The sequence below is a fragment of the Amblyomma maculatum genome, chromosome 8 (assembly GCF_055883805.1).
Source record: "Amblyomma maculatum isolate TAMU_Amacu chromosome 8, ASM5588380v1, whole genome shotgun sequence".
Classification (NCBI taxonomy): domain Eukaryota; kingdom Metazoa; phylum Arthropoda; class Arachnida; order Ixodida; family Ixodidae; genus Amblyomma; species Amblyomma maculatum.
Window position 1 is genome coordinate 102416039 of NC_139351.1, and position 27829 is coordinate 102443867.

The 27829-nt window shown below is 44.6% G+C and overlaps 2 protein-coding genes across 3 annotated transcripts; one reads left to right on the plus strand and one right to left on the minus strand.

The window, feature by feature from the left end:
• The first annotated feature begins 2617 nt into the window (after positions 1–2617).
• On the plus strand, positions 2618–24175 carry LOC146182037 (DNA helicase MCM8-like). 2 transcript variants are annotated; one of them, XM_084577039.1, is made up of 9 exons: positions 2618–3307; positions 4805–5184; positions 7832–8173; positions 11677–11956; positions 13446–13705; positions 14262–14488; positions 15679–15877; positions 23502–23836; positions 24035–24175. In XM_084577039.1, the coding sequence occupies exons 1-8, from the start codon at positions 2857–2859 to the stop codon at positions 23805–23807; spliced, it is 2445 nt and encodes an 814-aa protein (XP_084433165.1). In that variant the 5' UTR covers positions 2618–2856; the 3' UTR covers positions 23808–23836; positions 24035–24175. The 2 variants fall into 2 exon arrangements, with proteins under 2 accessions (XP_084433165.1, XP_084433164.1); XM_084577038.1 differs by lacking the exon at positions 24035–24175 and having other exon boundaries at positions 23502–23941.
• Positions 24081–27308, minus strand: LOC146182038 (hydroxysteroid dehydrogenase-like protein 2). The gene is made up of 3 exons (XM_084577040.1): positions 27094–27308; positions 25946–26080; positions 24081–25148 (listed from the first exon to the last, which is right to left on the minus strand). The coding sequence occupies exons 1-3, from the start codon at positions 27107–27109 to the stop codon at positions 24907–24909; spliced, it is 393 nt and encodes a 130-aa protein (XP_084433166.1). The 5' UTR covers positions 27110–27308; the 3' UTR covers positions 24081–24906.
• Positions 27309–27829: the final 521 nt, after the last annotated feature.

A 27829-nucleotide genomic window follows, 5' to 3' on the forward strand; every position in this document is an offset into this window, starting at 1 on the left:
CACTAGAGACTGCCTGTTATATAGACCTTTTTATGAGGCGAAAGTGATGAGAGGTGAGTCCGTGCACAGCTCTAAAAGAAATACTACTTTGGAGTGTCACAAACTATAGTTCCATGATCACTTCCACAATGCCAGCATAAAGTGAAAACAACAAAGTTAATACACGAAATATAGTGTACTAGATAAGATACAGCTTCACTATGCAGTAACCAACACAATTCATATGTGGCAGAAAGTAGGCTGTTAGGGCTTTCCTGGTCACTAATATAAAAAGCTGTCTGTAAATTAAGAGCGCAGTAATTTGTTGATGGGACTGAAGGAAGAAGGGGAAAAAATGCACATGCCTGCTCTTGGCAGTGTAGCTGAGCCACCTCCGATGCATTGTTCACCACCGAAACGGTAGCGGGTGCAATGACGGCCTACAACAGATCATGATAACTTTATTAATATCCGTCAAGGAAAAGATTCCTCCCCTTTCGGCAGGCTGGAATCCCTTGCGATTCAGCGGTGTCCAGGGCCAGATGGATGATTTTCGTTAGGACTTCTTTGTTCTGGCTGATCATTAAAGCCTCCCAGGACTCCAAATTCTTGTCTGGTTCGTTGTATATAGGGCATGTTCACACCATGTGTATCATACCTGCCATTTCGTTACATTGTTTGCTCCGCGGGTCCTGGATCACCAGATATGCCATCTGCTATAGTGCGAGTGGGTTGGGAAAAAACCCTGCCTGCAACTTTTTCCATATACCCTCTTATTTTCTGTTTAGCATTTCGTCTGCTAGAGGTGCACGTCTGCCTTTCTAATCATGATTGAGAATATCGTGGTATATGTTTCAAACTCTTAAAAATGCGGTGGCTGGATAGCCCCCGCCGCAAGCAGCAATGACCAACCAGTCTCAGCCCCGTAGGGCCAGGAGCCACTCTCCCCACCCATCCTGCCGAAAGTTCAATGCTTCTGGCTTATATGTTAATAATTGGTTCACAGGAAAGGAAAGGTGCAGCATTACTGTTCTATGGACACCTGAACTGCTCCGTAAGGGAAGGTGGGACTGAAAGTGGAAAGAGAAGGATAAGCCATAGTGGAAGGCTACGGAGTAATTTCGACCCCCTGAGGATGTTCGTGCACTGTAGGAAGAAGGAAAGAAAATGCACGGGCCTGCTACTGGCTCTGTAGCTGAGCCACATCCGCTACCTTGTGCGGACAGAAGAGAAAATGGAGAAGAAAGAAAAAGAATAGTGGATAGAAAGACGCGCCGCAACAACAGCCGTCGTTCACCACCGTAGTAGTAGCGGGTGCAATGACGGCCTACAACAGATAAAAATCGGTGGCAGGCTAGCCCCCGCCGCAAGCGGCGTTGACCCACCTGTCGCCAGCCGCGTATTTGGGTTTGCTCGGTACGGTGGCTTCGCAAGGGACAAAACGACAGAAGAGACGAAGAAAGCGGGCTGTTCCGACTAGCATCTACCGCCCCCAAGAGCCGAGCAGCCTAGCGATTAGCGGCGCATGCTTTTTCAATGGGCGTCCTGTTGGACGCGGCACTAGCTTGAGAAAGCCTATACTACTACTACTACTACTACTACTATTACTACTATTATTATTATTATTATTATTATTAGTAGTAGTAGTAGTAGTGGTAGTAGTAGTAGTAGTAGTAGTAGTATAGAGGAAGACTTGTTTCACTAAGTTGGCACTGAATTGTCATAGTTTTAATTATTAATGATAATATTAATTGGTTCATAGGAAGGGAAAGGCGCAGTATCTGTCACACTTGTGTCTGTGGACACCAAGGGATGAAGGTGTCCACTACTACTACTACTAATGGTAATAATGATAATAATAATAGTAATTAGCAGAGAGATATTACTGTGTATTATTATTATTTTGTAGTAGTAGTAGTAGTAGTATTATAGGCTCTCTCAAGCTAGTGCCGCGTCCAACATGACGCCCATTGAAAAAGCATGCGCCGCTAATCGCTAGGCTGCTCGGCTCCTGGGGGCGGTAGATGCTAGTCGGAACAGCCCGTTTTCTTCGTCTCTTCTGTTGCTTTGTCCCTTGCGGAGCCACCGTACCGAGCAAACCCAAATACGCGTCCCAGCCCCATCAGGGCCAGGATCAGCCACCCTTCACCTCCTCTCCTCCGCTGCCTCGTGCAGACAGAAGAGAAATTTTAGAGGAAAAAGAAAAAGAAGACGGAGAAAAAGACGCATGCCGCAATAGCAGCCGTCCACCATCTAAGCGATGTGCAATGATGGCCTACAACAGATAAATATTCGGTGGCTGGCTAGCCTCCGCCGCAAGCGGTGTTGACCTACCGTCCCAGCTAACGTTGGTCCCAGCCCCGTAGGGCCAGGAACAGCCCTTCACCACCTCCACTCAGCATCGCACAGCACACGGACGCCTCTTCGTTTCAGCTCCCATCTGCGGAGCGGAAAGAAGGCAGGAAAGCGAACGAAACTGGAAACTAACTATTAGACACTTCTATTTTATAGGATGTCTCTGCACCCAAAACCTCCTTGGAGACATCCAAATGTTTGAGCACTGCCGCTCAACAGTGCGCCTCCATTGAGCGTCATGCCGCCATGGTATTATCATCATCATGTTATTAGCCAGTATAAGTCATAGTTTTAGCCGCCCTTCAAGATAGGCGCGGTAAATACAGTTCGTTGTCGTATGTTGCGACGCTCCGAGTGCTGAAGTAAATATAAGGGGCAGGTTTCGTTCGTTTGCTCGACAAAGCTTATAGCAAAACTTCTTCCAAGTCTTTCGCGAGTGCTATCAATCTTCTTCGCGAACGCAGCGATGTTCCGGTGACCCGTTGCTCTGAGCGTGCACGGACATCTGCTTGGGCGCTTAACATGAGTCACGGCTCCTGGCCTAGTCGCGGTCGTTGGCGGTTCCGACGACGTGCCGGCGGTGCGAGGTTCGGTGCAAATCGGCGGCGTCCAGTTAACACAGCTGTCACGGGCGATAACAACGAGGAGGAGGACAGCCAACCATCTCCCGAAGGCCGTAACCGCGCAACCCGTCGTCGCACCGTTCATTCGCCGTATCCTGGCTGGGATCTGTACTTCCCGAGCGGGGATATCGCACCGGACGCTGTATTCCTGCAGCGGCTCACGCTTCTGGAGGCTTACTTCGCTGAACAAATTCCCAAGCTAGTGGGATCAGCGGGTGTCATCGACCGGTCCCGCAGCTCCTATGAAATCAACATAGATGAGATTGTGGCTGATGCACGCGTTAGGCAGGGCTGGTCTGACCTGAAAGACTGCCTGAGACTTCGACCTTGCGATGTACTCAAATTACTGGGTAAGCAAATTTTGTAGCAGGTTATATGTTATTGACGAAAAGTGGTATGTACCGTCTTTGCCAAAAGTAACCAGGCTGCTCCGAAGGCTGGCGGAGCAAGCGCGCGGCCGTGTGGCGGCGTTGCGCTCGCTGTGGCTTATCGGTGCTCGTCAGCTCCGAGGGACAACAGCTGACGTAACTTCGCACCCTCACTCTCACCCGTTGGATGATAAAAACTAGGCGCGCATGATGTGTCGGCTGCGGTTTCACGTGTGCGAAGCTTGGTAGAGCCCAGCGAGGGCGCTCAGTATACGACGGGGCTATTCGCTCTTTTTGGCAACTGCCCTGAAGCAGATAATATGTCGCGTTTCTCGCTGTATAATTATACGTGCTTGTGTTCTGTAATCCGCTGCTGAAACGCACCAGCAGAATTGCGCTTTCCTGTGTGTTTGATACGCCTGTGCATCGCACCTCGAAATTTCAATATGCTTTCTTCAAGGTGCCTTGCGTAGTGCCACATTACGGGTCGTAACTATAGGGAAAGCTTGTGAACCCTTTAAAGTCACCTTATCTCTCTGGAAATTGTGTCAGCTCCTCGGGGTAGCAGTTTAAAAATACGTGCAATGATTGATTGCAACTAATTTTTGCGTTTGCTTGTAGGTAAGTTTTGGTTTAAGTAAAGCACTAAAATGAAACCTTCCTCACGCTTACCCATTATATGCCCATGATTACTTTCTCGCTCGCGGAACCCTTATTTCTAAAGCCCCTCAGGGGCTTTACTTATTTCAGGGCGACACTGTCTGGCAAACCTAGCACATACTCGTCCTAGAAACGAAGAGCGCACCGTGTCTACTATCACCTGTTTTTCTGTTTTCCGCAGTTGCCGAGCAGAGCGGATAGCCCGTCGCTATACTGAGCGCCCTCGCTGGGCACAACCAGGCTTCGCACGCCTGAAACCGCAGCGCCTAGTTTTTCTCATCCAACAGGCGAGAGTGAGGGTGCGAAGTTACGTTAGCTGTTGTACCCTCGAAGCTGACGAGCACCGATAAGCCACAGGGAGCGCAACGCCGCCACACGGCCGCGTGCTTGCTCCGCCAGCCTTCGGAGCAGCCTGGTTATTTTTGGCAAAGACGGTACATAGCAGGGACGGCCTGGGGCATCAAGATTGTGGAACAAGCCGTGTCATAAAATGCACACCGTTTGCGAAGCTTATTAGTTGAAGTACTTGTCCTCAGATTCAGGAGCTACAGCGTCCATACTGAATATGTCATAGTACAAATTTAATGTGGTAGCCACCTGTGCCTTTTACCTTAGGTTGTGCGTCAGTCATCTCAAAACATGGACAGCCATAAATTGGTTGATGTTTCAGAAAAATCATTACTCTGCCGAGGAACTTTTCCACTCCACTTCTGATTAGTTTCCATCTCTTCATTGCCAAGCATGATGAAGGTCAGAGCTGTTAGTCGTGCTATAATCAGCGATTGACTACAGTAGTGACCCTGTTTCTTTTCCTTGCAGGTCTCTCATTACACCAAGCTTTCACAAAACACGACAAACAGTGCACAGACGATGCCACGGAATACCCATTTCCAGAGTTGACCGTCCGCATTGCTGGGTTTGGGCCAGTGATGCCACTGCGGGATGTTCGTAGCACGACGTGCGGCTGCATGGTAGCTGTCCGTGGCACAGTTGTTCGTGCGAGTGAAGTGAAGCCACTGTACCGCGCTCTTGGCTTCCGTTGCCTTGGCTGTGGCACAAGTCAAGCTGTTATGCAACCAGGCGGCTACTTCACGACACCCTCCGGCTGTTCTGAAAGAGGCTGTCGTTCTAAGTCTTTCCAGGAACAAGTGACATCACCTTTGACCCAGCTTGTTGACTGGCAGTCACTGAGGCTTCAGGTACTTTTCAATCTAACTGAAAAAGTAGTTTTATGTACGCTAGTGCGTGCTTATAACTGGACATGGTGGTAACGTGCACTTGGAAACAATCGATATACATCAGTTAGTATACATGTAACGTAAAGTAGCAAAAGCAAAACACATGGCTGGATTGTTGATTCATTGATTCAGCATGTGCCAGCTCAATTATATTGGCTACGTGCACACCACAAGGCGCACTGTGGTTGGCGCTGCGTTCAGCGCCACTGGTGGCCACTTCTGCATCCAGAGTGGGAAAGTGCCCCTTAAGAATACATGTTCGTAAAAGTCTAAAGCTTTTTCTTATTTTATAGCATAATTGCGATATCGGCTTTTCATGAAGAAAAGCCCAGTGTACCCTGAAGCATTATAAAGCCTCATTTCAAAGGTGCTGTATTTTTAACACAGTGCGATACTTGTGTGTGGGGGTCACTCGGTAGCTTGCTCTGGACTGGAGCGCAATGCATCGAGATGCTCAAACAAAATTTTACGACCAATTTTCTCATTTCATCGTGTATTCATGTAGGCAGCCGTTCGTTCACAGTTTACTTTCAAATGCACTGTGACATGGTATACAATAACACTTACAATCAATATTTTTAGAATGGTATGAAAAGTGTATGTTGCGAAGCCGGGCATACTTCTAACAGGGGCTTTGCCAGCTGGTGTTTCCGAATCGCAAAATCTCCTGGAGTCCAACATTCTGTTACATGCGCTCCACTGGTTCAGTAATACGGGCACTAAAAACAGGGCACCCTAGATGCTCATTGCGAAAAGCAGCTCTCAAACGGCATGACAAACAAACGAAGACAAACTGCCCACCTTTGCAGATGACATCTGGCCGTTGCGGTGGCTCGCACCGTGCAGACGATAGTGCAGACGACACCCCAGATGGCACCCCGGCTGCTTTCGCCATCTGCACATGAGCAAGCTCAGCATTTGCCATGCCTTTTGAGAGCTGCCTTTCAGGTAGAGAATCTAGGCTGCCCAGTTTCAGCGACCGTACTATGAACTAGTGGAGTGCACATAACAGCATATTGGACTTCTGGAGAAGCTTTTGTGATTAAGAGAAACACCAGCTCTCAGAGCACCTGTCAAAGGTATGTCTGGCTTCTCAGCACACTTATCATGCTTTTAAAAATATAGCTTTTAAAAATCACTTCATATTTTGTCACAATATTCTTCAAAGTACATACTAACTGTGAATGAATAGCTGCTTACATTAATAAGTACAAGGTGAAACGAGAAAAACTGAATGTTTTGTCTCCGAGGCATGCTCCCGTGCAGTGCCAATAGTGAGTGGCGATCCCCACATGCAAGCATCATGGTATTTTAAAAATACCACACTTTCGAAATGAAGTTACATTATTTTGCAATATGTTTTAGGGTGTACTGGGCTTTTCTTCATGAAGGGCTGACATCACACTTGCACTGTGCAATCATAAAAATGCATTTAACACTTCTGTTTACATGTATTCCTATTGGTGCATTGCCAATCTGGACGTCGAAGGTGCTGTTAGTGGCGCGTAAATTGCCCTGATGTTAGATGTGCACAAAGTTTTTGGGATGTTAAACCCCAAAACCTACCAACCAGCTTATTAAGCCTATTAACCTATTAAGCCTGTTCCAAATTTCAATGCTCTGAAGAGCTAAAGAATATTGTTACAGGCTGTTATAACAATCTAATGGTGACTGCAGAGGAACTGTGAGTAATGGGTTGTGAATTTGTTTGCATGGAACAGGGCACTTAAACAGTTAAATAGGTGATTGTATGGATATGATGCTGTAAACATTCTTATGCAGGAGAATGATACAATCATGCGTGCGGAAGAAATGATATGCCAGTGTTAGAAAAGCTACTTCAACAGTCATCTAACAATGTCAGCTTTGAACATGCGAAATGCCTGTTTGTATTTTCTGCAGTTTCACTACTCATTGATATTTCCAGTGCAGATCATGAACTTGCATCTCAAATAATTCAATGCATACAACTTCGCTTGAAAAAGTTATCAGTATTTATCAGTAACCTTTGATACAAATTGTACAGCTCTTGTCTTTGACAAATGATGTGCATAAAATGTTGAACACTAGAAAAGCAGTACTCCTTTATCTATAGAGCCCCGCCGTGGTGGTGCTGTGGTTAAGACGCCTGTCTACTGTGCCGGAGTACCCGGGTTCGAACCCGACTGCTGACGACTGCGTTACAATGGAGGTGAAACAGAGTGGCATCCATGGGCAGTGCATGATATCGGTGCACATGGGGTTTAACATCCCAAAGCAACTGAGGCTATGAGAGACTTAGTGGAGGGCTCCAGAAATTTCGACCACCTGGTGTTCTTTATTGTGCACTGACATCGCACAGCACACGGGCGCTTACCTAGCTTTTCACCTCCATCAAAAAGCGGCTGTCACGGCCGTGGGTTCGATCCCGAATCTTTGGGCACAGCAGTCAAGCTCCCTAACCGCTGCGCCACCGCGGCAGTGCTCTTGTTACATTGCTCCGGGCATGTCCTCATACGACATTTCTTAGCAAAGTGAGAGAGATTGTTGTTACACAACAGTGAATAGACCTTATCGTGATTTCTTTTGTGTGTGAAACGTTGTTGCCTTCCATTTTCTTTTTTGCTAGGAATTAGAGGAAGGTACTGAAGGTGGCCGTATTCCACGAATAATTGACTGCGAACTGACTGATGATTTGGTTGGAGCAGCTGTTCCCGGTGATGTGGTGACTGTGACAGGCATTGTGGAGCTGGCACGTTCCGACATTCCCTCAAACGCGACGGGCCCCGTCGATTGTCACTTGGTGGTGAACCACCTTCTGGGTGAGCAGCGTGAAGCGGTTGTAGCCGCAACGCCACTTGGACCTGATCTGGGGAGACTCGACTACTATGCCATTGAAGCAATCCATGACAAGCCAGACTTGTTTCGTCTGCTGGTGAATTCCTTGTGCCCCGCCATTTATGGTCATGAGGTCAGTTGCATTGCTGTTCACTACATGCCAAATGATTGAACTAATATATGCAGTAACTCACTTGGCATCAAAGCAGGGCCTCATAAGAAATGCTGCTCTTTTTTCATAACAGGCTGTGTACGCTGAGTGTAAGCTTGAAAGGCTAGCATTTGTTTGGTGTTAGTTGGTGGTACTATCATAGATTTCTCTGTCCATTTTGACAGACCAAAACTGCAATAGTTCATTTGGAGACAAGCCTAAAGTTGTTGATTTCTATGCCAAGCTTTCAAAGAAACTGCAGCCTTTAGTATACTCATATTTAGCCATGCAGCAAGGTTGTGTGCATCAGTTTGCTGCATGAGCTTTTTGTTACAGTCATCTTATTTCTTTCTCACATTTGACATAACCTTGTGGCAGCTGGAGTGTACACTATGCTGCATTTTTTTTTATCGTTACATCTCATATATTTGGATATAACTGTTTGGACCTGGAACCATGATTTAAATGTTTTGCTACATTTACAACTTTTGGCTCTTTGCAGGGACAGGGAGGTTTGTGAAATTTATTTGTAAAGCGCACAGGGAAACTAGAGCTTTCATCACTCAAATATGTCCACATGTGGGTTGTCAGCTCTGCAAGTACTTCAAAAGCGCTTTAAGATTGCTGTGCTGCTTATTGACGTGAATGTGAACCCACTGGCTTTTTTTTATTGCCGCAAGAATCTTGCTCGCACTGATTACCACACTTATGAAGGCCTTGAGGCTAGCAAAAACTTGGGCAGCACCTAAGCTCTGCCTTTACAGGTGTAATGGGATAGCATTAATGGATGCCATCTGTGGAACCTTATTTGTGCACATGCAACTAGTTACTGACATTATAGTGGAAATCAAGAAGAAATGGGCATGGGCAGGACATATATGCGAAGAGAGGATAACAGATGGCCGCTTAGGGTAATACGCTGGATTCCAAGGGAAGGAAAGTGCAGCAGGGATGGCAGAAAGTTTGGTGGGCAGATGAGGGTAAGAAGTTCTCAGGGGTCAAGTGGATGCAGCTAGCACAGGACCAAGTTAATTGGAGAAATATGTGAAAGGCCTTCAGCTTGCAGTGGGTGCAGTTTGGCTGACTGTGATGATGATCATATCTCACACATGCTCAGCACACAGTTATAGGCTATCACACTATGTAAAAAGCCACATAACATACATATAAAGCTCTGCTTTAACGAAGCCCTACGAGTGTCCTTGCATGTCCTAGATGTAGCTTTACTGATTTGTGCTGAAGGGTACTGGTGGGTTCAAGTCCCATCTCGCCCCCTTCCATCTCAAAGGAACTACCTTGAGTTGCCATGTCATGCGGTGTCGTGACATTACACGACCTATCAAACAATCAGTGTCTGGCCTTGCCACCTTCCAGAGTCATGCTCATGACTTCTCACTCTCAACACTGACACTGGATTTGCTGGAGAACAGAGCTTTTAATCCATTCGCTTCCAAACACGGTGATTCACTATTCAGGGTGAAAAGATAAAAGTGAGAAAAGCTGCTGGGACGTTGTCTTCAGGGACAGATTATTGCTATCAGCAAATATTAGAATGTGATGCCTGTCATTAATTCATTAGTAGTTAGCTCTTTCTACATGAGATGGCAGTAGTTGACTACTAGTTTTGCAAATATTTACGCAGAGAAAGTTTTTCAGCCCGCTGATTTTCGAGTCGAGCATGATGTCGAGTAGAGGCAAGAATGTTACGGGTGCTGATACTGACATGCTTCTGTTTGCCAGTGACATTGATTTGGATTGTGATAATCCAGAATTTTTATATGGCTTGCAAAGCATTGATGATGACAGTGACAACAGCTCAGTGGCTCTTGACTACAACGAAGTATGGGGATAGAAGGATTCATCATAAAGGCTAACATCTGGCTTTATTTTTGATTATGCAGAGATATGCCAAAGTCTAAATGGAACTTTTTACGTAATGAATTTCATTATCTATAACACCTAATCATTCTTTACAAGGAAACGACTAGGGGAAAAAATGTCCTATGTGGGAGGGTTGATCTACTCGAACAGATTGTTGAAGGGACTGTATTGATAGGCTACCTGTGTGGAGGGAAACCAGGTGCCGCTTTATCTCACCCTGTGAATGGGCTCACTTTGGTCGGGAGATACCTGCTGTTGCCATGAAGCAGAACTTCTTACACAGATGTGTTTTCTGCAAAACCCAAGACAAAATAAAAGCTAGAGCCATTTTGTGTGTGGCTAATCGGAGATCTCGAGGCATCCTCGAGGCACTGCAGATGAAGTTATGTGATGTTGGGAAGATGGTGAGAGACCGGAAGGCGTGGCATGACATGGTCCATGGGGTCACGAAGAGTCGGACACGACTGAACGACTAAACTGAACTGAACTGAATCGGAGATCTCACTTCGCGTGCCTGTATTTTCTCAGATTTTCCATACAAAATAGAATGTCTAGGTAGTGTCAGTGTGTGCATGTTGTGGCAGCTGAATAAAACACAGTTCCTTTCACTACAGCATTTGTAGCACAAGGCACTGTTGATTATTTCAGGTCACCCAAGTCTTGCTGGGTGCTCAAAAATATGACACTGAATTCTGCGCAGGGAATGTAGGCAAAACGGCGGAAGTGAACATGTTAACGCTAGGGGTGTGCAAATATTGAAATTTTGTAATGGGAATCGAATACAAATATCGGGAAAAAATACCCTCGAATATAGAATAGTTGATCAGTGAAAAACAAATAAAAAAAATTGAAAATGGAAAGCACAGTAATTCAATAATTGGGGGTTATGTGTCGACACAGAAATATTTCCTTCCCCTGCCTGCTCCCAGTCTCTTTGTTCCTCATTCTACTTCTGCGAGGCACCCATGCGGTCTCAATCATGGAAGAGAGGTCGTCAACTTTAGCACAAATGTGCTACAGCGACCAGAAAACCATGAAAAGCCGTCTTTCGCGACGTTGTAGTGATGTGCATACTTTGGCTGTTTCGATTGGTCCCGCCATATGGCCTCATTGGACGAGTGAAATGCGATAGAGAGGGACCGGGAAAAAAGAGTCGGGGGGCCATTTTCGGTTTGCTTGTATTTGGAAATTTCTTTGCTTAGGAACTGTCTGTTCCAGTGCACTGATTTTGTAATTGTTTCTGAGCCGGTATCTGTATGAGATAAAGGATTAATCCAAAATGTAGCACACAAGTGTTGCAGGGCCTTTTTAATTATAGTAGCTGTGAAAAAGTTTTTATTCTTACAGAACTAGATTTCCTTCCATGGCTGTCACACTTTTAATTATGTCGTCCAATATGTTGAACATTTTTTCATTTCTTGGTCTGGAAAGAGTAGCAATGTGCACACAATGTCACCTTGATATAAAAGATCTTTAATCCTAAGAAATCACTGCATTTCATCGCTGACTGCATCCACAACAAAAAATACATTTGTCAAGTTTTGGTACATTTTCACAGTAACATAATCACAAATGCCACCTCTCTCTTTTTTTTTATATACCAGGTCGTTAAGGCTGGCCTGCTTCTAGCCCTTTTTGGTGGTGTGAGGCGTTACTCGGATGACCCCGATCATGTGCCCGTGCGTGGTGACCCCCACGTGCTGGTGGTCGGCGACCCAGGTCTGGGCAAGAGCCAGCTGCTCCATGCCTGTGCCCGGGTTGCACCCCGAGGAGTATTCGTGTGTGGTAACACGGCTTCCGTTGCCGGTCTCACTGTTTCCATCAGTCGGGGATCGGTAGGAGAGGCATCTTTGGAGGCTGGTGCTTTGGTCCTCGCAGACAGGGGTGAGTGTTTGTTTCAACAACACAGTTGTACCTTTTCTGCTGACCCCTCTGAAGATACGTTAATTGCTCATCTTTTAATCGGCTGAAGAGCAGTGCAAAGAAAAAGGGACAGTGGTCACATGCATAGAAAACTGGGCGAGTTGGATTGGATTCATCTTAAAGCAGATTCATCTTTAAGTGCTTGTGTCACCTCCTGTTCTTTTGTCCTGTGTTTTGTGCTGATTTAAGATGGGTCACAAGCACTGTGTGTGTAGTCATTTTCTTTTCTTTGGACAAGTTTACAATGCTGTGGATATATCGTCATTTTATATGCCTTACATTGTGTTAAGAGAGTGTAATCATTGTTGCATCTTGTGCTCTGCACTGAAACATTTTTTCACTAGTTTATTTCTGATTTCAACATTTTGACAAAGACGTGATTTGCACAGAACTAGCAGATGTTGAACTGTTAAGTTCTAGAATGTTTACAGGCACCAATTTCTGCAGTGTGCACGAAAAAAAATATTGCTTTCATAGAAGTTCCGAACCTCATTTAAAGCAGGAGATATGTATTCACAGCGCCTGTTGGCAAATGCATTCATATTTGTGCTAACATTATCGGTGCATAGTAGCAACAGATGAAAATATACAGCATAGGCAAAAAAAACAACAACTAAATTTTAGAGATGCCTTGTAAGACATTTAAACAATGCATTGTGCTGTCTTCGTTTTGCAGCTAACCATTCCTTCCCAGAACATGTCAAGTAATATAAATGGGCATAGTGCTATCACTGGCCTCTCATAGAGAAGATTCATAGTGGTAAGCAAGGTGCTCTCTGCTTCTCAATGAAGCTTATGCAGAAACTGACCTTGGAAACTTCATAGTACCTAGGAGTTGGCAGAAATAGACCATTTTGTTATGGTTTTCAAATAAATGGCTGGAGTCAGTGGTAAATTGCAGCGAGCTTTGTGCACACAAAAAGCTCTCAAAAGAGTTTCTATTGAGACTTTCAATGCAGCAATATTTGGTGGGCTCCAAGACACGCGGCTACTGAACCAAAGTACCCGGGTTCGAACCCGACCGCTGTCGGCTATGTTTCAATGGGGGCAAAACGGAGAGGCATCCATGTGTTGTGACATGTCAGTGCAAGGTCCCCAGGTGGTCGAAATTACTCCTTAGCCCTCCACTATGGCACCACTTTCTCTCTCTCTGCTTTTACTCCCACCTTCCTCCCTTTCTTTATGGTACGGTTCAGGTGCCTACAGAAAAGTGTGACAGATACTACACCTTTCCTTTCCTATAAACCAATTTATTTATTTATGATTTTGATGGACAGTGCTGGCAGTGAGAACTCAGACCATTTCATGACTAAGGAAAAGGCCTTACCCGCAGCTAGGTTCATGTGGTTGTCAACAGTAAGATGTATCTGGTAAAACTGCAAACCTTTTATGTTGACACTGAAGCAATTTAGTTTTGCTGCTGAGAGCTGTATCCGTTTTCCACCGAAAGGGTGCTGCTGCATCGACGAACTGGACAAGATGTCGACGGCACAGGGGGCCCTGCTTGAGGCCATGGAGCAGCAGTGTGTGAGCATAGCCAAGGCCGAGCTGACGGTATCACTGCCAGCCAGAGCGGGTGTGCTGGCCGCAGCCAACCCTGTCAAGGGCCATTACCACCGTGGCAAGACGGTGGCCGAAAACCTGCGCATGGGCAGTGCTCTGCTCTCCCGCTTCGACCTGGTCTTCATTCTGGTGGACAAGCCCAATGCAGTGAGTTTTGCTCCAGGGCTGATGCAGGGGCACGCCAAGAGGTGTATGAGGTTTCCGGTTGTGATCTGATTTGTACAGGAAGTGGAATGCATGCATGCAGACAGGACGCTTAGTCTAACCAGCATTCACTGTGCTTGCACGCAGTTAGTGTGATTGGTAGCAGTGCATGTCATTGCTTTCTCCTCAGAATTCAGTGTACTGCATTACATCATACATTTAATTAAAGATGGAGCTTAAGTATCCCTCAAAATGTCTTTTGCTAGCACTTACCTCTGGTGCAACGACAAAAATTATAAATTTTTTTGGATGCAGATGTGTGTGATAGATCAGTGTTCATGTATTGACAATTTTAAGCTTAACTCAGTAGACCTCCACTATGGCACCTGTTTTTATCTTTCCACTTTCACTCCCACTCTCCTCCTTTACCTTACAGAGCGGTTCAGATGTCCATGGAAAAAATGCAACAGGCACTGTGCCTTTCCTTTCCTGTAAACAAATTTATTTATTGTTTATGAACAATATTTCTGTTGTTTCTATCCTTTTTTTTTCTTGTTAGGATCTTGACAGGCGTCTGTCAGAGCACGTCATGTCGATGCACTTACAAGGATCCACTTCACTCCTGACACGCCGGCAGCAGTCGGAGGGAACAGCAGCTGACGTTGAGCTGTTAAGTAGTCCTCTGGATTCTGAGGTGTGCAAGTCACTTGTGGAGAGGCTTCGTGGACCTGTTGAAGACCCGGTCCCTGCTGCACTGCTACGAAAGTACATCACTTATGCACGACAGTAGGTTTCACTCACTGTGTTGTTTCCTACACTTTATTTATTATTGTGTATTTTTGCACCTTCCCATATTGTGAACATAAGTCATGCTGCCATACTTCCTAGATTCGAGCTGAGCTCTGCTTTTTGTTTTCTATTGATTTTACAAGAGGGTGGATGCAACTGTTGCTTGTGACATCTTAAGTGGAAGTTATGCGAAAATGTGGACGAAGTATGGATTCGTTTGCTTGTCATGAGAGCAAGTGACAATTCATCTATATCTGCGCTTGGGTGATGAACCATTTCTTTTGAGCAAGCTTTTGCCGCCAAAGATGCTGTAGGTTGTTATAATCTTTTATCTAATGAGTTTTATTTTGTTCATGCTTTTTCAATTTGCTCGCAATTAGATCCAAATGCTTCACGCTTCTACTTCCTCAAACTGCATTCAGTTAGTTTGTTCATGTGCCTGCATGTTGTTTTAGAGCATAGGATAGACTATTGTTAGTGAGTGCGAACTGTGTGCACATAGCCTAAATGAAGATAACGCAAAGTGAAAGTGCAGGCATCATTCATGTTTCTTTTCAGGAAATTCATGGTGAGCTGGCACGATGTCAGCAGTTAAAGATTTATACAGTATGGTTAGGCCTGCTTTTTAACCTGATAGCATTAAAGGCCCCCTCACTCCCCCTCCCCATTCATCGAAAATCTGCCGTCGGTGTTGTGAACAAAAAATCACGAACATGCCGCTGGCAGCCGGTAGCTGGCAGCTGATATGGTCGTGCATTGACTTGACGTAGGGTTGTTTGACGTTACGTTTGGCAGGAGCTGCCAACTCGGACCTCTCCTTCATATGGAAGGGTGGGAGGGTGATATCAGAATCATCCTGCCAGGACCCATACATTTCACGTTACCACTAGGCCACGCAGGCACATTCTTACGGCTTGGTTAAAGTGGGGCTTTGTATGTGGGCTGGTTGTTTACGCAATCGCGTCATACACTTTAAAGCGGAGCTTAAGTGTGGCCGATAATTTTTTGTTGCACTTCATTTTATGTTGTGCATGTAAATTCATTCAATGAGTCATAATTTTTCTCACTAGTTGACAGTCACCTTAGCATTGCCTTCAGCGATAGCACTAATGTGCTGCATACATAGCTGCGATTCTGGTCATTCTTGCTGTGACTGTGCATTCGCTTTGTTTCCCTCACCACCGCAGGTATGTTCAGCCAGTGCTGAGCAGCGAGTGTGCATCACACTTGCAGAAGTTCTACCTTTACCTGCGTGAGAAACGACAGGCAGACTGTGTTCCCATCACCACTCGACAGCTGGAGTCTCTCATCCGGCTCACTCAGGCCAGGGCCAGGCTTGAACTGAGGGAGGAGTGCACTGCCCAGGACGCTCTTGACATCATCGAGGTGGTGTACACAAATGTTGCCTACTTTGTCTTTCGGAAAAAGCCAGTGTCAGTGTTGTCTGCGCTATGAGCAAGAAATTGCGTTTGGCAGGTGACATGGCCGTTTATTAATTGGTTGGTGGATTGTGTGACACCACAACACCATATGACATAACCATGTTGGGAGCTATGCAATCAATGACATTTTTTTATAGGCATACTGTAGGAACCCGCATATAATACAAAGTGTAATAGTATCGTCATAGCAAAAACGGAAGAAAAACGATTTCATCTGCCTATAATGCGAGCGAGGAAAGATCGGCAAAAGTATTTATTTGCACTACATTTCGCATTTACCCTGCGAGTCATAAGCACTCTGCACTTTCACATCTAACGCTACTCCACACTAGGCATTAAATAGTGCCTCGAACCTTCATGTGGTGGCGCTAGTTCGCTCCTTTCTCACACCGACATGTCACCATGAGGAGAAGAGCAGCTCACATTCACCCTGGCAGTCACAGAAGCCACATGGCTTTCTGGTTGTTCTAAAAACCAGTAGGGAGCTTCCAGCCCGGATGCGGGACAGCAGCGCACGAGCTGCCGGCCATCATGCACCTGTTTGCATCTAGTACCGCGCACAGGCGCATAGAGTGTGCATCCAGGAAGTGTTTTCACATTCGGGGTTTTCGCAACTTTTGTCATCCGGTACGTGTATCATCTGCCTAGAGTCCCTTCTTAGAGGCATCTTTCAGTAGAAACTCGTCTTCGGTACCTCTGAATGTACTACTTGGTATCCCGCATTTCTTGAAAGTGCAACTGATGCACACCTTGGGGGTGCCAGTCAAGCATCCGCGTTTCTGCTGTAGTGCATGACCAGTATCGCTTAAGAGGCCCGTGAGAGACCCGGACAACGTGCGGAGTGACCCTTTCTCCATCCCTACATCGGTGCTATCGACCTCATTTCGGTCACGAGGATTGAGGGGTCAGCATTGTGAAATCAAAACCATTAAAACAGTCAGCCGACACCATCGCTAGAAAGCGCCATTCTTGCTCCAAGCAAGATGCAGATAGCGCTGATTAATAAGTTTGCCGGAACTGTGAATTTCGGCTGAAATTCATTTGGATTTGCATATAATATAATATCACGAGGAAATCTGATATGATTAAATAGGGAAAAAAATCTCGTAATATACGGGCTTTTTTTTTAGGATAATTTGAATGTTGTCTGTAATCATAAACTCTGCTGTTATTTTAAAATGCAGAAATACTGCAAACATCCTTCTCATCAGTGGTATTTAAGAATACATATATTAAGGTCATTTGCTTTTACAGTACGTTTGACTCCTTTCGATAGATCATTTTGCACAATAGCATTTTGAAAACTTGCTGAATTTTTCTGCAAGCACTGCGACATAAAGTGGTAGGTAACTGATGACTGAATACTCATATGATATGTATAAGGTTACAGAGGCATTGCTGCACAAGTTAAGGAATTGTTGACTACATAAGTGAGTAGCAAAGTGCATGTATGTGTAGGAAGATTCCCAAGGGCAGCCGCAGTTGGGAGCCATTAACATTGCCACGTCACACCCTTCTCAATAGTATTAAGCAGAAAATTGGAAGGGAAATGAGGGGTTCGTTGTGATACATTTAAAGGAGCCAACAGTCTACGTGTCCAAGGTGTGAGGATATTATAATTTTGTTTAGTGTTTTGTAGTTGATCTTGAACAGAATTAGTCTTGTGAAGATTTTAGGGAGAAAGAATATAAATGCAAATCGGAAGGAAAAACAATACGTGACTGTAGCCAAAACCTGAGAGGGTAATCACCTTGTAATCACCTCATTCATAGTGGCGGATGTCCCACCATCGGCGCGTTGTTTTTTCTTCCGCTTTGCATTTATATTCTTTCTCTCTAAAATCTTCACAGGACTAATTCTGGTCAAGATCAACTACAAAACACTAAAAATAATTATGATATCCCTATACATTTACCTTGGACTTGCAGACTGTTGGTTCCTTAAAACAACCTGCTCAATGGCATCCTTTAAGTGTACACCAATTTTTTTTTTGTTGTTTGTCTAGAGGATGGGGAAATATTGCTTGTCTACATAGGTTGCACTTTTCAGTTTAAACTGCGAAACACCAGATAGAGAAACTGTATCAAGTTTATTTCCTTGAAATTCGGTTTTAGCCAAACAGTATCAGTTCCCCTGACAGGCATGCCAGAACTATCTAGCCATTCAGTGTCAACTATGGTCGACAGCAGGAAAAAAAGAAGTGAAGTATAGAAACCAGGGATGTGCCAATGAAATCGTGTCGCTGTGTTAGAGACCTCTGCCTTACAATCACCTTATAGAGTCGCCCTAATCACAAAAAAGTCACCCTCACTTAAAAGAATGCCATCACCAATAAGCTGTCATCAAGCTGCATAAGCAGTGCTCTCACTTTCACCCGTACATGTGGCCTTGTGTACAAGCCATCGTAGCTTTTGATGAAAATCGGACAGATTCTACAAAAGGGCTCACAGGTTATGTGGCTAAAGTTCTTGTTCTATATCCACCTTTTATCACGATTTTCGGAATCTGCAAAGATGGCAGCATTATAGTCTAAGCATAGTGAAGCCTCCGACAACATCGACATATAGTGAGGTCACAACGACGTTGACACAAAAATTTTCTGAGGAACCTTCCCTTGGCTAAGAATACTGCTTGCGACGACCTGCTACTATAGGCTTCCAAAGCACCGCCGAGCGGCGCTGCTGCTCCTGACAGGGAGCGCCATCTCTGACGGAAAAATAGAAACTGGGGATATGCGCGGCGGCACCACCTAGGCATCCCGTGCAAGTTTTCTGCTTTCGCTCGCTTCCGCGTACGTGCAGACATCTCGCGCTGCTTTGTCGCGCGGACAGAAAAGCACACACTGGACGCCGCCGGCTCAGCTCGCTTGCCTTCACGGCGTGCGCCGTGTGCTTTCTCTCGCATCAGCACGCGCCTTGACGCGCCCCCGCAGGCGCATCACGACATGCCACCTGCATTCCGTCTTGATTGGGCAACTTGACGCGTAGTTTTATGAAGAATACTTAATTATAGGCGGTAAACTTTTTATTCACGTCTGCACTGTAGAGCAGACGGGGATGAGTAAATATTGATTGTGAATGCGTCCCACGTTAGCAAAACGTAGGAAGTGCATCTCGAGGTAAGTCTGCTACGTAAATATATTGTCGCATATAATATGTTTAAAAACTGCTAAAGTATCATCAGTACTGTGAAATAAAGTGGCCCGCTCGTTGACTATCGTTTTAGCATGTAGCATGCGATCTATATACGGATTTGTTTTTTTATTATTACGAAGTTACCAAAGGAAATCTTGCACTAGAAGAATAAGTATATAGTCCGAAGGAGGTGTTTCTTCAAAGACAAGAACGCTAGCAATCTCATAAGCACATGCGTGCTCCGTGCGCTGCACGCAACATAACCAGCTCGCTGGCTCGGAAGGCAGTGAAATCCAAGCTTGTACTTCATAGTGTTTTATTTCGGTTCTTATTAAATGGTTTTGCTTCATTTATGATAATATTTGGTTTGCAGTCACGAACCCTGTGACGCGAATGGGGGGCTCCGTGCGAGTAGTGTCAGTCGAGTCATAGCTAGATCACTTTTGTACTGCACTTCCGACATATCTTCGTTATTATTAACAATAATAATAATAATAATTGGTTCACTTATTGGCCAATTTGTAAATCTGTAAAAAGCGCCTCAGCAAGGCATGTTTTCCAACTCCCCCCCCCCCCCCTTCCCTCCCGAAAAAAAAAAAGGCCTCGTTCCTAGATATTTTCTTGGTCAATCTAAAAATGAAAAGGCAGCTGTGGACACTTAGAGCACATTCACACATCAGTCTCGATCGCGGACGTCTCATCTGTTTATTTGGTTGCTTTCAGTGCACTCACAAAGCAGGGAGAGAGTACAAAAAATCGGCAAAACTAGACACGCGGGGAGCGAAGAGTAGGATAATCTTCCATCCTCTTCACTTTTTGCGCATGGGGTTAAAGCACTGTACTTTTTTAATGCCTCTCCAAGCCGTCTTAGTCAACTGTCAACATTTCTGAGTTCACGAAGAAAGGGGAAATTGGCTCTTTTCGTTTCCACAAAGAACGTGAGACTTCTCAGAACGCTGTCATGCGGTTGGAAAACAGGTCTTGCGGACACGCTTCCAAAAGAATCTGCAAAGTTTCACACGTGAGCCTCGTCTTTTGGCGCTTCGCCTACTATTGTGGCTTCCCATGGAACAATGCTACTTAGTACATCCGTTTCGCATGAGCGGAAGCGTTTTTGTATCGCCAAATAACCGCCAGGTGCAACGCGATCGCCGCGCGTGCACAGGAAGCTACCAGAGCGTCTGCTCCGGCGAAGCCCCATCGTTTCACATTTTGCCACCACGCCAGGAATGTGACGCTGCCGTCGCGCGGCGAAATTTGAGCTTGGGTTTCCTATATGAGAGATGCTGCCAACATATGTAAATGCATACGGCTAGTTCTGAACACAACGTGCAGCTTTGCTGCATTGTAATGCTTAATTTGCAGTTGTGTGCTGTGCCGTCGTGCAAATCTGCCAAGTTACATGCAGCGTGATAAAAGCTCATGGTTTAGGCAAACCTTATCGTAATCTTTTCTTATTTGTTCTATTCCATAATCATCATCATCATCATCAGCCGGACTATACCAACTGCAGGACGAAGGCCTCTTCCATATCTCTCCACTTAACCTGGTTCTGTGCTAGCTGCATCCACTTGACCCCTGCGAACTTCTTAACCTCATCCGCCCACCTAACTTTCTGCCGTCCCCTGCTACGCTTTCCTTCCCTTGGGATCCAGTTTGTTACCCTAAGCGATCATCGGTTATCCTCTCTTCGCACTGCATGTCCTGCCCATGCCCATTTCTTCTTCTTAATTTCCACTAGAATGTCGGTAACTTGAGTTATTTCTCTGACCCACTCTGCATGCTTCCTATCTCTTAACCCCTTCACCGCTTTGTTATATCAATGAATTTCTTAACAAAACTGCTTATTTTTTTAGTGCTGATTTCGGTTATTATGTTGCCATACGTAAAAGACGTTTATGTGGTAGAAAAAAACGATATTAACAGGTAAGTGCTGCCATCTGTCGAGCAAAATGCCATCTAAACCACAAACGAGCGCTGCTCGTTCGAAACGCTGAAGGGAAGAACATAGGTATTCAGCGAGGACGAGCTATAGTCGTTCAAAACGGTTTGGGGACAGCTTTGCAAGGACGAGCGCAGTTCGTCCGAAACGGTTAAGGGGTTATGTTACCCCTACCATTTTTCGTTCCATAGCCCTCTGGGTTGTCCTCAACTTGAGTAGAACTCTCTTGGTTAGCCTCCAAGTTCCATTCCAGAATGAACTAACCACCTGGGCGTAGCCTTTTTCTTCATGTGAGCAAGTTTTCAAAGGGTTCTGTGCTTAGACCTTCGCTTACCTTTTTCATAAGTCACTTATTTTTGAACACGGTATTCTTAGGAGAGCCTGCAAGATCAGCTGCCGACGCTAAACAAAGCTCACAGCATCAGGAGCTGCTGACTTCATGTAATCAGTTTGCCAGAAACATTGAATCACTTACAGCGATATTTTTTGCCATTGGCTGCTGTTGTATCAGAGCGTGTACACACATGCTGCAACGACTGTTTAGTAACAAGTTAGACTGGCTAGGCCAGGATATTTTTTTTGCTGCTGCTGCATTTTTTTTTTCTGAATCGGTTGTTACAAGCTAAGCTTTAGAGAAAGCCAATGAGAGTATATGAGTTAACTGTGCTGCATCCTGGTTTTGCAAAAAATTTGATTATTTTAATATATTCAGTCAGCTGCACTCAGTACCCATGTACTTTGGCAAGGAGGAGTTTTCGCTTTATTTTTGTGTGATGGGATTAAAATATGTGCTGTCATGGCTAAGTAATGTCTTTACAATACGAAAGATAACACTATATAAGATTAGGGGTATGCTGGTACTCTTTGTATAGTTTTTGAGTCCACGCATGATAACTCATTTTTTTCCTGCTTGATGCAGACATATGCGTGAGTATGGTTCGCTTTTATATTTCTCACTCTGGTAGGCATGGTTAGATGTACATAATACATTTGCCAACTGAGTGGATCCATGCCGAGTGCCTAGGTCTCTCAAACAAATAGGCCTACGTATGTTTCCTACTCCTCCAAAATGGCAGGATTTTTTGCCAGGGCGGATTACATAATCGAAGTGTCTTACCTTTGTTTCGCTCTCCAGTCAGTGTTTGATGGCTTCACTGCTTTTTTCTAGCCATATTAGTGAGTCTAGTGCCAGCTTCATATAAATTTGATGTCACAGAGTCAATGTTGTAGTGACCCTTGCCTGTCAAAAACACAGTTTGCTGTCTTTGCGCCACATATTATAGGATGTGGCTGTAAATTCTTAGCCCAATTATAGTTAGCTCTTTAAAGAGCAATATCTATCTTATTATACATGGATACTATGACTATCAGATTCACGACAATGACCAGTTTGTTTGATGCTGTCAAGGCGAACCATACAAGTATTCAGACTTCCATTAAAGGTCACTAAGCTCACATACTGCGCTTCATTTGAGCGGAAAGAGAAAAACTGTCAAATGCTCCTAATTCACAGAGCAAAGAAGCTTTAATGCGCCCATCATGCCAACCCCAGGCACTGCGAAAAACATTATCTGGGAAGCATGTTTATGCTGAGTGAGTTTACAACCAACCTGCTTGCAAAAAAAAAAAAAAAAAAAACTAAGAACATTCGTCTTGAAAGTGTCTGCTGCACTAGTGGAACTTCCCCTGACAGGCATGCCAGAACTATCTAGCCATTCAGTGTCAGCTATGGTCTACAACATCGTGTTGCTGTGTTAGAGACCTCTGCCTTATAATCACCTTATAGAGTCGTCCTAATCACAAAAAGGTCACCTTCACTTAAAAGAATGCCATCACCAATAAGCTCTCATCACACTGCATAAGCAGTGCTCTCACTTTCACCCATAAATGTGGCCTTGTGTACAAGCCATCGTAGCTTCTAATGAAAATTGAACAGATTCTACAAAAGGGCTCACAGATTGTTATGCGGCTAAAGTTCTTGTTCTGCATCCACCTTTTATCACGATAAGATGCAATAAACGGTTTTGTTGCAAAACAGGGTGTCATGGCTCACTTAGACTGGAGTGATTGAGTTCGAAGGAAGTAACAACAGACGGAATCATTATTTTACTCCAAAATCATGATAAATTAACAGAATAAAGTGGGACATGATTTTACCGTCTTCTCTGTAAATGTTACTGGTTTTGTTAGATATGTTATTTTGTGCTGTCAGAATTATTGGCACTACTGTCTGTATTTTGGTTAGAGATGCTTTTTACACACCAATTTGGTGTGTTATTGCAAAGAATTCACCAGCTGCCCGATAAGCCATCAATCAAAACATGCTTAAGCAGAGCAAAATTTATGGATGACTACCACGTCATATAAACTTTGAATTTAAATGGGGATAAGAGTGTTCTTAAGAAAATTGGTGCAGAAAGTATCAAACAAGTCCTAGCTCCTCTCACAACACTTCTAACGCTACAACTTTGGTGGCATCCCTTTGCTTCTAGCTCATGAAGCACAGCATAGCGGACACACAAAGTAACGAAGTGGGTGGCCTGGACTTTCGGCGATCCCAACATGGCTCCGGCATGAGCAAGCCAGCCCAAGCGCGTGCACTTGTCAGCGCCCTCACTAAGGAATCGCGGAGGACGGGCAACCGCATCTTCACCACAAGCGAGCTGCGGATATTAGCCGAGCAGCAATGTGGAATACTCTCCACATCCGTGTCCACCATTGTCGACGCCTTAAATGTCCAGGGCTTCCTCTTAAAAAAGGGCTCTGGCCGATACCAACTGCAAACTACTGACTTCTAGGCCATCATTCAATTATAGCTGATAGACATGTGAGTATACGTGTACCATTCATTTTATTTATGCAGAGTATAAAATGCTGGTTTTCGATTAGAATTTCTGCACCTTTTTATAATTGTTTCTTTTGTTTGAGAGGTTTTGCTGTTTTTTGTTGACCCAAATATTCCAACTTCTAAAGCAGGACATTTGGTTTATTCACCTCTAAGGCTTTTGCAATTTGATCCCTGCAGTTGGAAAACTTTCCTAGCAACGTGGAAGCAAAACTGTGCTCTAAGACTTGGCTGCAGCACTTTATTGTAAGTACAACCACTCTTGTACTGTGAGCACAGGTTAGGCTAAATATGGTGCAAAAATAATACTATAACATATCCTTCAAGTGTAATATATTACTGCTTTGTATGACGAGTTTGAATTACTTAGTTGTTATTAAACATTTTTATGGCTGAAATGCCATAAGCAAAACAGACTAGCAAGTTGTGTTTTTACTGTTGCTTTTTGTACTTGTGCTATCTTCTCCCAGAATTCATAAAGGACAATTCAGAATATACTATTGGACAGTAGAAACAAGAATAAAAGCACGTGCTATCTCAGAAATAGATAAGTCTCATGCCTGCACTTCTTTCAAAAGGTAGCTTTTAGCGAATAAGCTTAGATGTTTTGTAATTTTCCTGTCCTAGGTATTGATTCATGGTTTGGATGGGCATTGAACATTTTTTTTGCATTAATATCTGCGAAGTTATCACTTTTTACTCATGTTACTCCTGCATCATTTGTGTTCAAAACACAGTTGTTGCGTTCTGAGCTTGCTACTGCTCATATCGGGTTCCTCATGGTTTGTCTGTTAAAATGTTGCAAGATGTGTCTTATATGACAAAGCAAAGAAAAACTTATTCTCAAAAAGATTGTTGCTTGCCTTTCCAGACAAATTTTTCCACTCTTAATTTCTTGTAGATACACATGTTTTTACGTGTCTGGTGCTATCAGCAACATATATATCATGTTTGCTGCACAGCCGTGGAAAATGTCCAAAGTTTCACTGCGTGCCTTGCAGTCGACCAGTGACACCAACAAAATGTCCATGTAGTGCTTGTGCACTGGCAGATCAGAGCTTGGACCGCATCTCTCCCATGAGCTTGTCGAGCTTCATCGCCATAGGCAGGTCACCTTTGAGGGACAGTTTTCCACCCATGAAGGCACTAGTGGGGTTAAGCTTCCCCGTGAACATTTTGATGAATGTGTCACGCTCCATGACAAAGGTCACGTCGGCTTTGCCCTGAGGAGGGTCTCCCTTGCCGACGGAACCCTTGCCGTTCTTGAGGTCGACGTACCACTTAGTGGGCTCACCTGGGATGGGCAGTCAAGATAAATTATTATTAGGCTTCCAATTAATGAATAGTAGCCTTTTAAATGAAGTCTGTAAAGCTCGGTTCACAGATAAGCTAACACATTAAGGATTGTTCAGTTTACTTTCATTAAACCACAGTATATATGTACAGAAAACATGAATAATTTAACTTCCACAAATTCACCACAGACAGCTAGTGGCTGCGTTGCAGGTTCTAAATTTCTTTTCATTCTTAGAAAGTCATCATCCATATTTGCCATGCTAATATGAAGGCAGTCCTGAATAAAAACTGCTAACGATATCCTGTCACTAAATACAAAACAAAGCAAGAAATTCGCACATAAAGTGAATTAAAACAATGCTACAATGTGTGCACAATAAACCAAATTTAATTTTATCCAATATGTAACCACCACACGTGCATGAAATCCGGCACCTGGTGGCAACTGGCCTCTCCCCCAATAATCCTGTCATATGCCGCTTGGACACGGGGACCACATCATCATTCACTCCTCGACTTCATTGCATCAGCCAACCTTTTTTTCATTTATTTGACCACACCCTTTATCCTTCATAGCATTTTTATGCCCTGAGCCAATAAACATCGCGAAAACAAAAAATAAATGCTACAGAATAGGAAAGCAGGTTAAGGCACACTATAGTTAGAAATTTCTATATCAAAATCTTTACACAGCCACAGAAAAGCTGAGATAACTAAGTGCTTCTTGCATTATTCCTGAATACATACTAGCCATTGGCTGAAAGAGCTGTATGAAGCTAGTGATATGGAGCATACCTTTTACATCAAAAACGAAAACACCACCAATCTGGTTGACCAAATCATCATTGAGGTACACAGAGATCATGCTGAATACCCCTTCCACGGTTTCTGCTGACACCAGCTGGGCTGCCATGTCTCTCCTGTTGCTGCCTGCACATAAGAGAACGTGTAAAGACAAACATTTATGTGTATATTTAGGCATGAAAATAGAGGAAGAATTATTGTTATTGTTATGCAAAGCATGACTATTTCATTCTGTGTGCACTCCGTGTTCATGATTTTGTTTTCAGGCTGTTCGTAGTGGTGAGCATTGGCCTCTTATAAAAAAATAATAATAATAAAAAAAAAAACCATTTAGTGCAAATTGCCAAGCATATTTAAGCATATCTCTTGCAGACGATTTCTGAACTTCTTGTTTGTATACAAGATATCCAATATTTGTACAAAAAATTGTTACATTTCTGTTGCAGTGACGTAAATTTTTTACGCACGCACGCACGCACGCACGCGCGCGCGCACGCACGCACGCACGCACACACACACACACACACACACACACACACACACACACACACACACACACACACACACACACACACACACACACACGCACACGCACACGCACACACACACACCAGAAACATCACCTCTCACAATCCTTTAATTATGACGACTTAATTCGAAGTGATTGCTTCTATGGTCAAATGTATACAGCAGTGGCACACCAGTTGCTTTTTTAATATACAGGCTGTTGCTACGTGCATTCTCCGGTGAGCTTGTAGCGGAAGGTGTTCATGAAACGAACTGGTTTCGTCGTGAAAACCGCACTCGGCGTTACAGTGTAAATCAAAAATGTGCTTTTCGGGCGTAGACGCCTTGCGTCCTGCGTGCGCTTTCTCCCCGGAAGAGAGTAGCAACAAAAGCGGAGAAAGGCTCGTTAAGGGCGACCGCCGACACGCAAACAGGTTTCGGAGCGCGCCAACATAAATGACAAGAAGCATTCGCGGGCGGCCCGAGCAACGCGCCCGTTTTGAAGCAGGCATCTGTTGTGTAAGCGAAAGTTGCTTGAAGGACGCACGCAATCGGTTATGTAAGTGGGACGCGGTTGCAGAAAAGGATGAAAGCGCTCGAATGCCCTCGTGACATGTGATGCGTCGCCGTACCTTTCGAATCGTCCATGATCGGCTGCGTTTTGTATCCTGTTCCTAGCTGTATCCGAGCGCGCCGCCTGTTCGAGCCTTCTCCGCGTGTGCGCGCTGTGACACGGTATTGCTTTGTGGGCGCCCCGCGTACGCTTCGGTGGCGATAGCGCGGTTCAAGGTCTGTGAACGATCATATGACCGTCCGGCGCCCCTAGTAAACAAGCTTGGATTCGAGCGGTTCTCTTTCAGGCCGGGTCTGCTGATGTCGGCCGCAGCTGGTGGCCAGTGCGTATCTTGCCCGCTGTGGGCCGCGGCGGTCGTGTAGCAGACGACGCAATCGCAGTACATGCATGGGACCAGTTGCGAAACATCCCATAGGGATGATGAGGAGGAAAAACATTTAAACCCAATAACTGGGCACTGGTGATTAGGGTCCATGTATAAAAAAAAACGGCGGTTTTGATTGGTCAAATTTGGGGTGTTTACTACTGGTGGCGGTACCTGCGGCCATTAAACGAAACTGCATCCAAATTTCAAACTTTCTGATTGTTGATAAATGCACAACCATTATAGAAAATAAAATTTTTTGAAGACTTGCAGCGGCAGAAATTATTAGGTTAACAGCCATATAATTAGCTAAGATGGAAAAGGTGAGAGAAAAATTTGATTTCCAGAAGGCAATGGCGGCAATAGCAAAAAGCTTGTATTGAACGCTTCTAGATGGCGCGACATTTTATAGACACCCGAAAAATGCGCA

Excerpts from the sequence above, each read along its gene's own strand:
- LOC146182037 (XM_084577039.1), top strand. The coding sequence starts at position 2,857 with ATGAGTCACGGCTCCTGGCCTAGTCGCGGTCGTTGGCGGTTCCGACGA. Across the intron at positions 11,957-13,445 it reads TTTGGTCCTCGCAGACAGGG|GGTGCTGCTGCATCGACGAA; the intron begins GTGAGTGTTTGT and ends TTCCACCGAAAG. Across the intron at positions 13,706-14,261 it reads TGGTGGACAAGCCCAATGCA|GATCTTGACAGGCGTCTGTC; the intron begins GTGAGTTTTGCT and ends TTTTCTTGTTAG.
- LOC146182038 (XM_084577040.1), bottom strand. Across the intron at positions 25,149-25,945 it reads TTTCGTTTTTGATGTAAAAG|GTGAGCCCACTAAGTGGTAC; the intron begins GTATGCTCCATA and ends TGCCCATCCCAG.